Below are 12,500 nucleotides of genomic sequence, written 5' to 3' on the forward strand. Positions count from 1 at the left end.
ACCTGGACCACCCCCCACTCCCATATGTTGATGGACAGCAGGACTGACCAATTGTCTGCCACTTTATGGTGTGCGTGTGTGTGTGTGTGTGTGTGTGTGTGTGTGTGCGCGCGCGTGCGCCTGAGTCTGGTGTCTGATGCTCCTGGGTCTGCCTGTCCGTGCAAGGGGAAGTCCTCTCTTTTTATTTTTTTAATTTGACTTTAAAAATGTTTATATTGCACTGTGTTGTTAAACCAGTGTCTATGTCTGTACATTCCTAATAAAATTTACAATAAACTTATTTTCTTTGTTGCCATTTTTGGTGTGAATATTTCTTTATTTTTTATGTATTTCTGTGTACTTCAGTTTATTTACCAGGGGTGGAAAGTAACTAATTACATTTACTCACATTACTGTAATTGAGTACTTTTTATGAGTAGTTTTTGAAATATGTAATTTTTACTTGAGTACATTTTGACCCAAGTAGTTTTACTTCACTACATTTGAACGCCCTCACATTACTGAGTAAAAAAATATTGATGGTGAAAAATTTAATGCAGGCAAAAATTGAAACTTCTGAGTCCCAGAACTGAAGGCCAATTGTGTGGCCTTGCCTTGCACGCGCCCTTTCCATTGTCTCATAATCGGGTCGTAATCTGGTGCACTTTTTTCCAAAAGGATGAGAATGTTCTATCTTTAAATCTTCTATCTATCAGGTTCTGCGGGATCCTGTGGACGTTTTATTGTGAAAAGTGGAATCCTGTGGGCACTGTATTTTGAATAGTTGGATCCTGTGAGCGTTTTAAATAGTGGAATCCTGTGCGCATTTTGTTTTATTTTGAGATGTGGGATCCTGTGGTCAGTTGTGGCAACCTGTGGGCATTTTATTGTGAATAGTGGGATCCGTTGGGCACTGTATTTTGAATAGTTGGATCCTGTGAGCACTTACTTTTAAATTGTGGGATCCTATGAGCATTTTTTAATTTTTGATGTGGGATCCTGTGGGCATTTTATTGAGAGTAGTGGAATCCTGTTGCATTTTAGTTTGATTTGTGGCATCTTGTGGGCACTTAATTTTGTGTGCATTTTGTTTTTTGAATAATTTGTCATTTAAATTTCTTTATTCTTATCATAGTGTTGTCTGTTGGACAATAGGACTGAAAATTGTTTGCAATTTATGCTACAGGTTGTGAGCTTGTGCTGTGAGGAAGTATGTTCCTGAGCCCAGCTGATCTTTTTGCAAGTGTGGATGTGCACTTAAATACACTTTGAAATCGATTAAAACAACTTGTGCTGAATTTGGTTCATGATTCAACCATGCATTAAATAACTGAAAGTAACCAAGTAACTTTTACTCAAATTACATTTTAAATTAAGTAATTTTGTACTTTTACTCGAGTAAATTTTGAGATGGGTAATTTTACTTTTACTCTGAGTAGATTTTAGGCAAAGTAATGATACTTTTACTCAATTACAATTTTTCAGTACTCTTTCCACCTCTGGTATTTACTCTGGAGAATTACAGCCCATGTTTATTTGCAGCCGTTCAGTGAGCTCCTTGTGCAGAACTTCATCATACAGTTTAGAATGTCTTGCTGCAGTTAATTAAGCGTTGTATGCTTTAGGATCCTGAAGAAACCTGTAATCCCTCGGCCAACCTGTCCTTGGGTGTGGCACAAAACACGAGGCTGAAGTTGGTTCCTTATTCGCCAGTGTCTTATTCGCACTTTCCGTTCCACCTTAAAAAAAAAAAGCGGTAGTTTCATTATGTCGCCGCGATAGAATGTATTGTACGTTTCTATGGCTGTATCTCCTGATTATTACATCGTCTCAGAAATCTAACGAGCAGGTTTGATTGACCATATAAGTTACTGTATAAATCCAGAAGAAGAAGAGTTTTTACTGTAGAATATTTTTATAATCGTCCTGTGAAGTTGGCATGTCAGGCGAAAATGTACTATGCATACAGTGCATTGGTCTTAGTTTGTATGGCTGTATCTCCTGATTCTTACATCGTCTCAGAGATCTGACAAGCAGGTTTAGTTGACCATATAAGTGACTGTATAAATCCAGAAGAAGAAGGTTTTCTACTGTAGAATATTTTTTTAATTGACCTGTGAACTTGGCATGTCAGGCGATAGAATAATGTGCATATAGTGCATTGGTCTTAGTTTGTATGGCTGTATCTACTGATTCTTACATCGTCTCAGAGATTTGACAAGCAGGTTTGATTGACCATATAAGTGACTGTAGAAATCCAGAAGAAGAAGGTTTTTTACTGTAGGATATTTTTTTTACTGACCTGTGAAGTTGGCATGTCATGCGATAGAATGTACTGTGCATACATTTGTCTTAGTTTGTATGGCTGTATCTCCTGATTCTTACATCGGCTCAAAGATCTGACAAGCAGGTTTAGTTGACCATATAAGTGACTGTATAAATCCAGAAGAAGAATGTTTTTTTACTGTAGAATATTTTTTTTATTGACCTGTGAACTTGGCATGTCAGGCGATAGAATAATGTGCATATAGTACATTGGTCTTAGTTTGTATGGCTGTATCTCCTGATTCTTACATCGTCTCAGAGACCTGACATGCAGGTTTAGTTGACCACATAAGTGACTGCATAAATCCAGAAGAAGAAGGTTTTTTACTGTAGAATATTTTTATATTCGTCCCGTGAAGTTGGCATGTCAGGCGATAGAATGTAATGTGCATATAGTACATTTGTAGTACTGAATCAGGAGATACTGCCATACAAACTAAGCCCATTGCACTATATGCACATTACATTCTATCGCCTGACATGCCAAGTTCACAGGTCAATAAAAAAATATCCTACAGTAAAAAACCTTCTTCTTCTGGATTTATACAGTCACTTATATGGTCAATCAAACCTGCTTGTCAGATCTCTGAGACGATGTAAGAATCAGGAGATACAGCCATACAAACTAAGACCAATGCACTGTATGCACAGTACAATCTATCGCCTGACATGCCACCTTCACAGGACGATTATAAAAATATTCTACAGTAAAAAACCTTCTTCTTCTGGATTTATGCAGTCACTTATGTGGTCAACTAAACCTGCATGTCAGGTCTCTGAGACGATGTAAGAATCAGGAGATACAGCCATACAAACTAAGACCAATGTACTATATGCACATTATTCTATCGCCTGACATGCCAAGTTCACAGGACAATAAAAAAAATATTCTACAGTAAAAAACCTTCTTCTTCTTCTGGATTTATACAGTCACTTATGTGGTCAACTAAACCTGCTTGTCAGATGTCTGAGACGATGTAAGAATCAGGAGATACTGCCATACAAACTAAGACCAATGCACTGTATGCACAGTACATTCTATCGCCTGACATGCCAAGTTCACAGGACAATAAAAAAAATATTCTACAGAAAAAAACCTTCTTCTTCTGGATTTATACAGTCACTTATGTGGTCAATCAAACCTGCTCGTCAGATTTCTGAGACGATGTAATAATCAGGAGATACAGCCATAGAAACGTACAATATATCGCGGCGACATAATGAAACTACCGCTTTATTTTTTTAAGGTGGAACGGAAAGTGCGAATAAGACACTGGCGAATAAGGAACCAACTTCAGCCTCGTGCACAAAACATGGAAATGATTTGTGAGTAATGGTTTGCACTAAATATATTTTACAAACTATTGTAAAATAATGTCGCGGACATCAACGTATTAATATCTATTGTGTGTAATTAACAGGTTGTAGGTTTTTGGGCCGTTTTGGAGGTTTGATTTCTAGAACTACAATTGTGAAATAGTTTTACTAGGTACATTTCTGTAGAAAAGCGCATGTCATACCAAAACATTCTTAATAACTTTGTTTACTAAACCATTGAATGACGATGATGTTTGAGAAGATCGGTGCAGTTCTTCATTAAATGTGTAACTTTAAAGACTGAAAATACTGAAACTGGCAGAACCGCACTGCTCATGTTAGAACCTGATCGAGTCTTTAATTCTGCTGTCATGGACATGAAGAAGATCGCCTCGATGAGACGACCAGCATGGACGAGCCGCTGCAGCCCGCTGTGAGATCCGACCCAGGTGAGCCTGTCACTAATACGAATATATCTTTCAGAGATATTCTAATCCATCGGCACATGCCACTGGGAGCAGGAAGCGGGCTCGATCCTGAAGATAAAGTACTCTGAGTAAACGACGCTGAAGTTGGTTACTTATTCGCAGTTTCAGATTCGTTTGGTTACTTATTCGCAGCTCCATATTCGGCGCCTGAAGTTGATTCCTTATTCATCAAGGTTCCTTAATCCTTATCATCGTGTGTTCACGATGCGTGTTTGCTGCGCACTTAAAAAAAAAGATTAAACAAATCAGCATAGGTGCATACATTTAAGAGGTTATTGTTTCCCATACTGAAACATTCAAACCAGGTTTCTCTCTTACACATAGGAACCTGTTATGTATGTTGCATACTTTATTTGCCTGGTCCGGCACCTTAGAACAATTTCATCTGTACACACCACCGCATGCATCATGTTTCCAGTTAGATTTGAGACATATGTTGGGCCAGGCCAAAATCAGGTTCCCCTACATAGAGTAACCTGTTATGTATGAAGCATTTGAGTTGTGCGTGGCCCGACACCTTATAGGCATGCCGCAAGCCTCTGAATTTGCCCCTCTGAACCATTTCACCAGTGCGCTTTACTCAATATGCCGTGTATCCAGTTAGATTTGAGGCTTAAAATGATGTCGGCCAGGCTAAATTCAGGTTTTTCCTACAGATAGTAACGTTTTATGTATGATTCATGTGTTGCTTGTCTGGCCCGACGCCTTATAGGCATGCAACAAGACTCTGAAATTGCCCCTCTGAATCATTTCACCTGTGCGCATAACTACTCAATATGCTGTGTTCCAGTTAGATTTGAGGTATAAAATGATGTTGGATCAGGCTAAAATCAGGTTCCTCTCTTAGGGAGTGATCTGTTCTTCATGATGCATTTGTTATTTCTTTAAAAATAATTTAAATGTGCCATATTTGTCAATTGAGATTTTTCACCGCAATCGAAATTTGTCCTCCACATTTACCCATCTGTGCAATTAGAACACACACACAAACACACTAGTGATTACTAGGGGGCTGTGGTGCACACATGCCCAGAGGGGTGGGCAGCCCTAGCCCAGCGCCCAGGGAGCAGTTGCCTTGCTCAAGGGCACCTCAGGCATGGGAATCGAACCCACAACCCTCCGGTCACAAGACCAGTTCCCTACCACCGGACCATGACTGCCCCAACAATTTCTCTGGCCCATCATCAATAAGGCCTTCAATAAGCCTCTGAACTGCCCCTTTAAATTCATTCACCATATGCCCACTGCTCAGTATGCCATGCTGACAAATTCAATCATCCTGTACAAATCGCGTACAATTAGAACGACTTGAAATAGAAACCATTTTACAAAAGAAATGCTTTCATTATATTTTAATATTTTTTTCAACATTCACAAAATCAGTATGGGAAATAATGTATGCTCCTATGCTCGTTTGTGTAATCTATCTCTTTTAAACAAAGTGCGCAGCAAACAAGCATCGTGAACACACGATGAATAAGGAATAAGGAACCTATTTGAATAAGGAACCAACTTTAGCTGCTGAATAAGGAGCTGCAAATAAGTAACCAAACAAATCTGAAACTGCGAATAAGTAACCAACTTCAGCGTAGTTCTGAGTAATGTATGTTTTCTGTGATAAAAAAAGCTATTTACAAATTAACATCTCCTTAGAAATCGTTCACGAGTGGCCAATCCCTGCAGTCCAGACACGTTCAGGTTCTGTTTTATTTTGTTTTTTCACTTTTACATTTTTTTTCCCTAGTGTTTGTTGTTGCGGTTGTTTTGACTGCCTTTTGTTTTGACTGTTTAGACACATTCTTTGACTGCCTTCTGTCAGGGTTGCCAGATTACTTCAGTGGATTCAAACAAAATGTGTTTTGAAATCTGCCAGAATGGAAGAAAATTAGTCCAAACATACATATTTGTTTTCAGCATTTAAAGTTTTTGAAAGCAGGGAGTTGCCAATCAATACTTTACCAATTCAATATTAATACAATACCAATGCAAGAGTCACACTTCCATTCCTTTGTATTTTCCACATTTTCTGAGAGCGTAATATGAGAAAAAACATTTGGAAATTTAATTTAAAATGCCAAAATAATTACAAACCTGCCCACCTCACCTGCCAGAGTATATTTTATCCAGCAAGTTTCATAGACACTATGACTGAAGGAATGAGACATTGCAGGATATCTTGGGTGTTCTTTCTCGCCAACTGATGCTCACTGTCTTACAGACTTCAGGATTTTACTGCTGGGCAATAAAGCGTCTGGGAAGAGCTGGTGCGTGGCCACGGTCCTGGGCGGGGAGGACCCCAGCACTCGTACCGCTCAGTGTGTAAGGAGTCAGGGCGTAGCAGCAGGCCGGGCCCTCACGGTGGTGGAGGCTCCAGGGTGGTGGAGAAATTACCTGGTGAAGGACAGTCCGGTCCTGCATACCAAGGAGATCCAGCGCAGTGTGTCTCTGTGTCCCCCTGGTCCTCATGCTGTCCTGCTGGTGCTTCGCCTGGATACTCAGTTCACAGAGAAGAACAGAAGGGCGCTGGAGGAACGTGTGGAACTGCTGAGCGCGGAGGTGTGGAGACGCTGTATGGTGCTGTTCACCTTCGGGGACCACCTGGGAGAAACTCCCATTGAGAAGCACATTCTGGCTGCGGGAGAACCTCTCCAGTGGCTGGTGGAGAAATGTGGAAACAGACTTCACGTTATTAACAATAAGAACAGGAAGGACAGCAAACAGGTGAAGGAACTGCTGGAGAAGGTGGAGGAGATGGTCATGAGAAACAGCAGCTACCATTTTGTGGTGGTGCCCATGAGGACACACGACATAGAGCCCAGGAGGTGGTCAGCGGAAGTAAAAGTGGTGGGAAAGTTGAGAGAAGCAGGTGCATGTCTCACACGTGAGACAATACTTACATCCCAGAGATCTCAGTTAATGTTGAGTTCATATACAGTCTCACACGTGAGATGTTGCTTTCATCCCAGAGATTTCAGTTAAAGTCCAGAGTTTATACACAGTCTTGTTTACAATCATGGTACATTAATAGTGCTTTTTAATAAACATATCACATATCATTAATGTCGTCACTTAATTATTTAGGGATTTAGATGACTGTTTAGAAATGCTAAATCCTGCCGTACAGTCTTATATCTTTATTGAAAGTGTTACCAATTAATCCAGTTTACAATTAAGTTAATGTTTTGTTGTTGTTTCTGTAACACTGGCTGCTTAATGCTCCAGAGGTTTGACCTGTTGAAGTGACTGACCTTGTCACTAATGTCTCCAACAGATCAAGACCAAGCAGAATTAAGAGTTCTGGTGGTTGGACACCGTCATTCAGGAAAAAGTTCTGTAGGGAACACAATCCTGGGCAAGATGGAGTTTGACCTGATAAGAACATCTCAGTGTGTGAGGAGACAAGGAGAAGTGGGAGGGAGGCTGGTGTCCGTGGTGGAAGCTCCTGGTTGGTGGAACACCTACAGGTTAATTGACTCCCCACAGCTAAACAAGCAGGAGCTTCTGAGTAGTGCGACCGTGTGCTCTCCTGGACCACATGTTGTACTTTTAACATTGCGAGTGGATGGTTCCTTCACCATGATGAACAGAATAGCCATCGAAGAACACCTTGGGCTTTTTGGCGAGGGAGTCTGGAATCACACAATAGTAGTGTTCACCTACGGAGACTGGCTTGGAGAAACGCCTGTAGAGATGTATATTGAATGTGAAGGTGATTCGTTACAGTGGCTTGTGAGAAAGTGTGGAAACAGATACCACCTCCTTGAGAACGGCACTGGCGCTGACCGAGTCCAGGTCGCCAAACTCTTACAGAAGATGGAAGAAATTACATCAGCAAACGGTGGTCGGCACTATGAGGTCAACAGCGCATTATCACAGGAAGTGCAAAACCAACAGCAGACAAACACGGCACGTGCAGAGTTGAGAATTACAAAGGTGGCGGAGAAGAGACAGTCGCTTAGATCACTATTGGGTACGGTATTGCCTCTTAACACAAATCCTGTCTTATCTTAGTGACATCATACCAATTACATTGTCTCTGTGCCCTTTTTAACTTTTGCACTATTCACAAATTCAAATTTCACAGGTGTTATACCACAGATCTCTCAGCTCAGGATGGTGCTGCTTGGATGGAGGTATTCTGGGAAGAGTTCTGCAAGAAACACCATCCTCGGCAGAACACACTTCCCTTCCAAGAGAAGTTCCAGATGTGTGAGACAGCAGGGCAGAGTGGGAGAAAGACGGGTTGTGGTGGTGGAGGCCCCAGGCTGGCTGAGGTCTTCCTATGTGGAACTAACCCCCGAGTCAGACAGACAGGAGATCCAGCGCAGTGTATGTCTGTGTGCTCCAGGACCACACGCTCTGCTCCTGGTGATCCAGGTAGATGCCTCGTTCACAAAGAAGGAAAGGATGGTGGTGCAGGAGCATGTTGAGCTTCTGGGACAGACGGTCTGGAATCACACCATGGTGCTGTTCACCTGTGGAGACTGGCTGGGGCAGACGCCCATCGAGCAGCACATCGAGAGCGAAGGGGAGGCTCTTCAGGGGCTTGTCGACCTGTGCAGGAACAGATACCATGTCCTCAGTAACCAGGACACAGGTGGAGCCATTCAAGTCGCAGAGCTGATGAACAAGATAGAGGAGATGGTAGCAGACAATGCTGGGTGTTTTCTTGTTGAAGTTCCCAAGCTTCCACTAAGAAAAACCAAAAGACAGCATAGTGAGGAAGACGAGGAAAAGGGAGGAATGGCAGACAAGCATGAGGAAATGGATGATGAACGTGTCCGTTTTGGCACTCCTGCGTTCCCAGCCCGAGAGAAGGCCTGGCAGTTTTCTGACTTGCCTATAAAGAAAGCAGACAGCATGCGTGTCCCCCGACCAGCAAGTACGACAGCCTGCATGGCTTACACTCCCAAATGTCATTTTCATCTTTTGTTTTCTTTTGCTATTTACACTTTTAAAAATAACTTTGTTTTTACAATTATTTGTTATTTATCACATAGTTACCTGTATGATTGACACTTTATGTTTACCCTTTCCCACAGTGGGTGGAGATGACAGCTCTGATAGTACTCACTACGATTCTGGAGGCTTTTTTCAGAGTTTTAACCTCAGTAGCATCAACAGTGCACTACCAACATCAACCTCCTCCCTCAGTTCTGGGCTGGGTTCTTCCAGAAGCTGTGTTACTGGAGAACTAGTAGAACAGGAGAAATTCACAACTTTGAAACCACTGAAATCTGAGAGGACAACTACAGAGCAGAAAGAAGTTCAGAAGATCTGCTAGCCTCAGTTAATGCCCTCATGTACTGTAAATGCTCTCATGAACAAGGAGGGGTCAGAGGAAATCAGAGAACACACTCTAGCACTGGGATCACTGCAGAAGGTATTATGATGATACCCTGTAGAAGATATCAGCATTTATAAGGTATATGTGAACATGTATATCAAACTGTAGGACTCTCAGATATGTAAACCTGAACAACGGTGCTGGGGCTTTGGGTCATAACACGTCTGTGTACTGTGTTGACTACTTACTGCTTTGCACAAGGTACTATCACTAGAACAGAACTTGTGTAAAGGGTTTTAGGCTAGAGAAGTAAACATGCTCAGGAGAGTACACTGCTCTCAGGACAGTTGACTGACAGTTGACTTCTGTAATGTTCCAGAAGGCCTGCATTTTCTATCTTGGTAGTACAGTGGTACCTCGAGTTACGAATTGAATTTCTTCCAGAGCCATGTTCATAAGTAGAAAAGTTTGTAACTTCAACAAATTTTAACCATTTAAAATAATGGCAATGGGATTAATCCGTTCAAGCCCTCTGACAAGTCCCCAAAATTTCTTAAATTATGAAAACATACATATTTCTAATTAAGAAACACACGTAAAACTTGAAATTACACAACAAAATAAATAAATGTAAATAAATAAATGTGTACAAAATACAATAGGAAAATGTACAAAATACGGGCCTTGGTGGCAGATGAGCCCGTCCGGGGTGAGAGGGAGGGAGGAAGGGATATGTACTGTACAGGTAGGGTACAGACTGGCACGAAACAAAGTGTAGATTCAGCACTTACTGTACACTTTACAGTAAACAAAACAATTGCACTTTCTTTACACAAAATTATGTAAATCTGCATAAATCTCATGCACTAACGTGAGGAGAACGTGATTGCGCCAACTTACCGGCAGCATCTGGGAATTCATCGTTTTGTAACTCGAGCAAGATTCATAACTCGAGCAGAAATTTTGTTCGAACCGATGTTCGTAAATTGAAAAATTCATAAATGGGGCTGTTCGTAACTCGCGGTACCACTGTATTGTCTTTTCAGCATAAGCATGGCTCTGAAGGTTTGGTTATAGTGCTGTTCATTTCAAGGATTTTTATGTGGTTGAGAGCAGTGGTCCGTGCCATTCATGCCATGTTTACATTTCTTTATTTTTGTTATTATTAAATGTTTGAGTCTTCTTACAGACGATATAAAATATGATGTTTGTGTTTTGCTCGACTGTTTGTGTAAGTGTCATGCAAATGCTTCTTGTTCTTGTTCATAATTTTTGTGATAAATTTAATAATCTGTAATGCAAGTTTAAAATGTGTTACGGTTAAAATACAGAAAAGTACATTTTCTTATATCTCGCGAGAGTACGGTGCTGCGCTCACCGGAACTCAGAATTCATGATTTTTGTTCTCATGAACTGCAGCCTAGCGACAGTCTATCAAAAAGCTCAGTCTCAGCACATTATAAAGCTTTAATTTGATGGCAGAAAAGCAAGACAGACTGTTAAGAGATGCAAGAATCATTTGAGAATCATTCTCAGAGTTAAGAACCTCTTTTCATGACAAGCAGCCAACGAGGTATTTGGCATTTCATGCTAATGCTATACGTTTGTATTAGGCTAATACTAAGCGCTATGACGTATTCGTTTGCAAACTGTATTGTACGGTTTATTGATACATTTTGTACTGTGTTCTTTGGGCATGTAGTTCTCACGGTGTGACTGGAGGCATGTATCACAGTGACAAGACGTGCCCAAAAAATAAACGCCTGTTCCAAAGAATCGACCTGTGTTCGTGTTGTGGTGAAGAGAGCTACAGTTTGTCTTGTGTAAGAACAGGAAACTGAGGCTACAATTCACACAGGAAAAACGTTGCATGGTTTGATGAGTCTCGATTTCTGCTGCAACATTCTGATGGTAGGGTCAGAATTTGTCATCAACAACATGAAAACATGGATCCATCCTGCCTTGTATCAACGGTTTAGGCTTGTGGTGGTGGTGCAATGGTTTGGGGGATATGTTCCTGGCACACTTTGGGCCCATTAGTACCAACTGAGCATCGTGTTAACGCCACAGCCTACTTGAGTGTTGTTGCTGACCATGTCCATCCCTTTATGAAAACAGTGTACCCATCTTCTGATGGCTACTTCCAGCAGGATAACGCGCCATGCCATAAAGCGTGAATAATCTTCAGGTTTCTTAAACATGACAATGAGTTCACTGTACTCAAATAGCCTTCACAGTCACCAGATCTCAATCCAATAGGGATGTGGTGGAACGGGAGATTTGCATCATGGATGTGCAGCCAACAAATCTCCAGCAACTGCGTAATGCTATCATGTCAATATGGACAATCATTTGGGCTCTCTGAGGAATTTCTCCAGTACCTTGTTGAATCTATGCAACGAAAGATTAAGGCAGTTCTGAAGGCAAAAGGGGGTCCAACCTGGTGTACCTAATAAAGTGGCCGGTCAGTGTGTGTGTGCATAGCTCCCACACCACCTGTGGTACCCCAACCACCACCAGAAAGGCAGCTATGCTCTCTGTCCCATCGCCAAAAGGACCCCCACCCACCATCAACTGCTGTAGTGGAAGAGCTCACCCCTGGCTCAGATAGTTTGCCATACTGATATTCTCCGGGTCCCTGCTGTTACAGTAAGGAAGTCAGTGGTAGGCCTACTTGTTTTCAAAAGAAGCTTGGACCCAGTATGCCTGTTATCTGTCACATTCCACTACTTATCAGAAACAGGAAAAACAGGGAGAAACGTCTTGGAACACTGCAAATGTGACAAACCTGCACTATGTAAGATATGCAGTTATGCAGAGCACGACAGTTTTTAAACCACACTTAATTAATGATTTTATTATAACCCACAGGCTTGATTTTATGTTTTTAACAGAAACTTGGTTAAATGAATGTCCTAAATGAATGCTCCTTCATACCTTATGGCAATGGTCAAGAGTCGATCCGCACCTCAAGCCCTTCACGCTTCAAGTACAGCTCGGATTGACCCGCCATCCCTCAAGATTCATGGAAGACACGCGACAAGATGCTTCTCTGTCCTAGCTCCTAGATGGTGGAATAAACTTCCACTGGCTATCCGAACAGC

General features: G+C 41.5%; 2 protein-coding genes across 5 annotated transcripts in view; both read left to right on the forward strand.

The window, feature by feature from the left end:
• Positions 1-295, forward strand: part of LOC143512666 (uncharacterized) — a 36,889-nt gene extending 36,594 nt beyond the window's left edge. For both annotated transcript variants that reach the window (XM_077003249.1, XM_077003250.1), the window contains exon 13: positions 1-295. This exon is cut by the window's left edge and continues 1,550 nt beyond it. The gene's annotated coding sequence lies outside the window, so the exon portion shown is untranslated.
• A 3,174-nt stretch (positions 296-3,469) lies between these two features.
• On the forward strand, positions 3,470-11,166 carry LOC143512668 (GTPase IMAP family member 8-like). Of its 3 annotated transcripts, none has more exons than XM_077003251.1 (6): positions 3,470-3,630; positions 4,008-4,070; positions 6,328-6,990; positions 7,381-8,079; positions 8,194-8,991; positions 9,152-11,166. In XM_077003251.1, exons 1-6 carry the CDS (start codon positions 3,525-3,527, stop codon positions 9,391-9,393), a joined length of 2,571 nt encoding a protein of 856 aa, XP_076859366.1. In that variant the 5' UTR covers positions 3,470-3,524; the 3' UTR covers positions 9,394-11,166. The 3 variants fall into 3 exon arrangements, with proteins under 3 accessions (XP_076859366.1, XP_076859368.1, XP_076859367.1); XM_077003253.1 differs by having other exon boundaries at positions 3,471-3,630; positions 4,005-4,070; XM_077003252.1 differs by having other exon boundaries at positions 3,471-3,630; positions 6,328-6,975.
• Positions 11,167-12,500: the final 1,334 nt, after the last annotated feature.

The sequence above is a fragment of the Brachyhypopomus gauderio genome, chromosome 4 (assembly GCF_052324685.1).
Source record: "Brachyhypopomus gauderio isolate BG-103 chromosome 4, BGAUD_0.2, whole genome shotgun sequence".
Lineage (NCBI taxonomy): Eukaryota > Metazoa > Chordata > Actinopteri > Gymnotiformes > Hypopomidae > Brachyhypopomus > Brachyhypopomus gauderio.

What these genes read in the sequence shown, in the direction of transcription:
- LOC143512668 (XM_077003251.1), top strand. Translation starts at nt 3,525, where the DNA reads ATGAAACTACCGCTTTATTTTTTTAAGGTGGAACGGAAAGTGCGAATA. An exon ending in ACAAAACATGGAAATGATTT is followed by an intron (nt 3,631 to 4,007) that starts GTGAGTAATGGT and finishes GACATGAAGAAG; the next exon opens with ATCGCCTCGATGAGACGACC. An exon ending in GTCGCTTAGATCACTATTGG is followed by an intron (nt 8,080 to 8,193) that starts GTACGGTATTGC and finishes CAAATTTCACAG; the next exon opens with GTGTTATACCACAGATCTCT.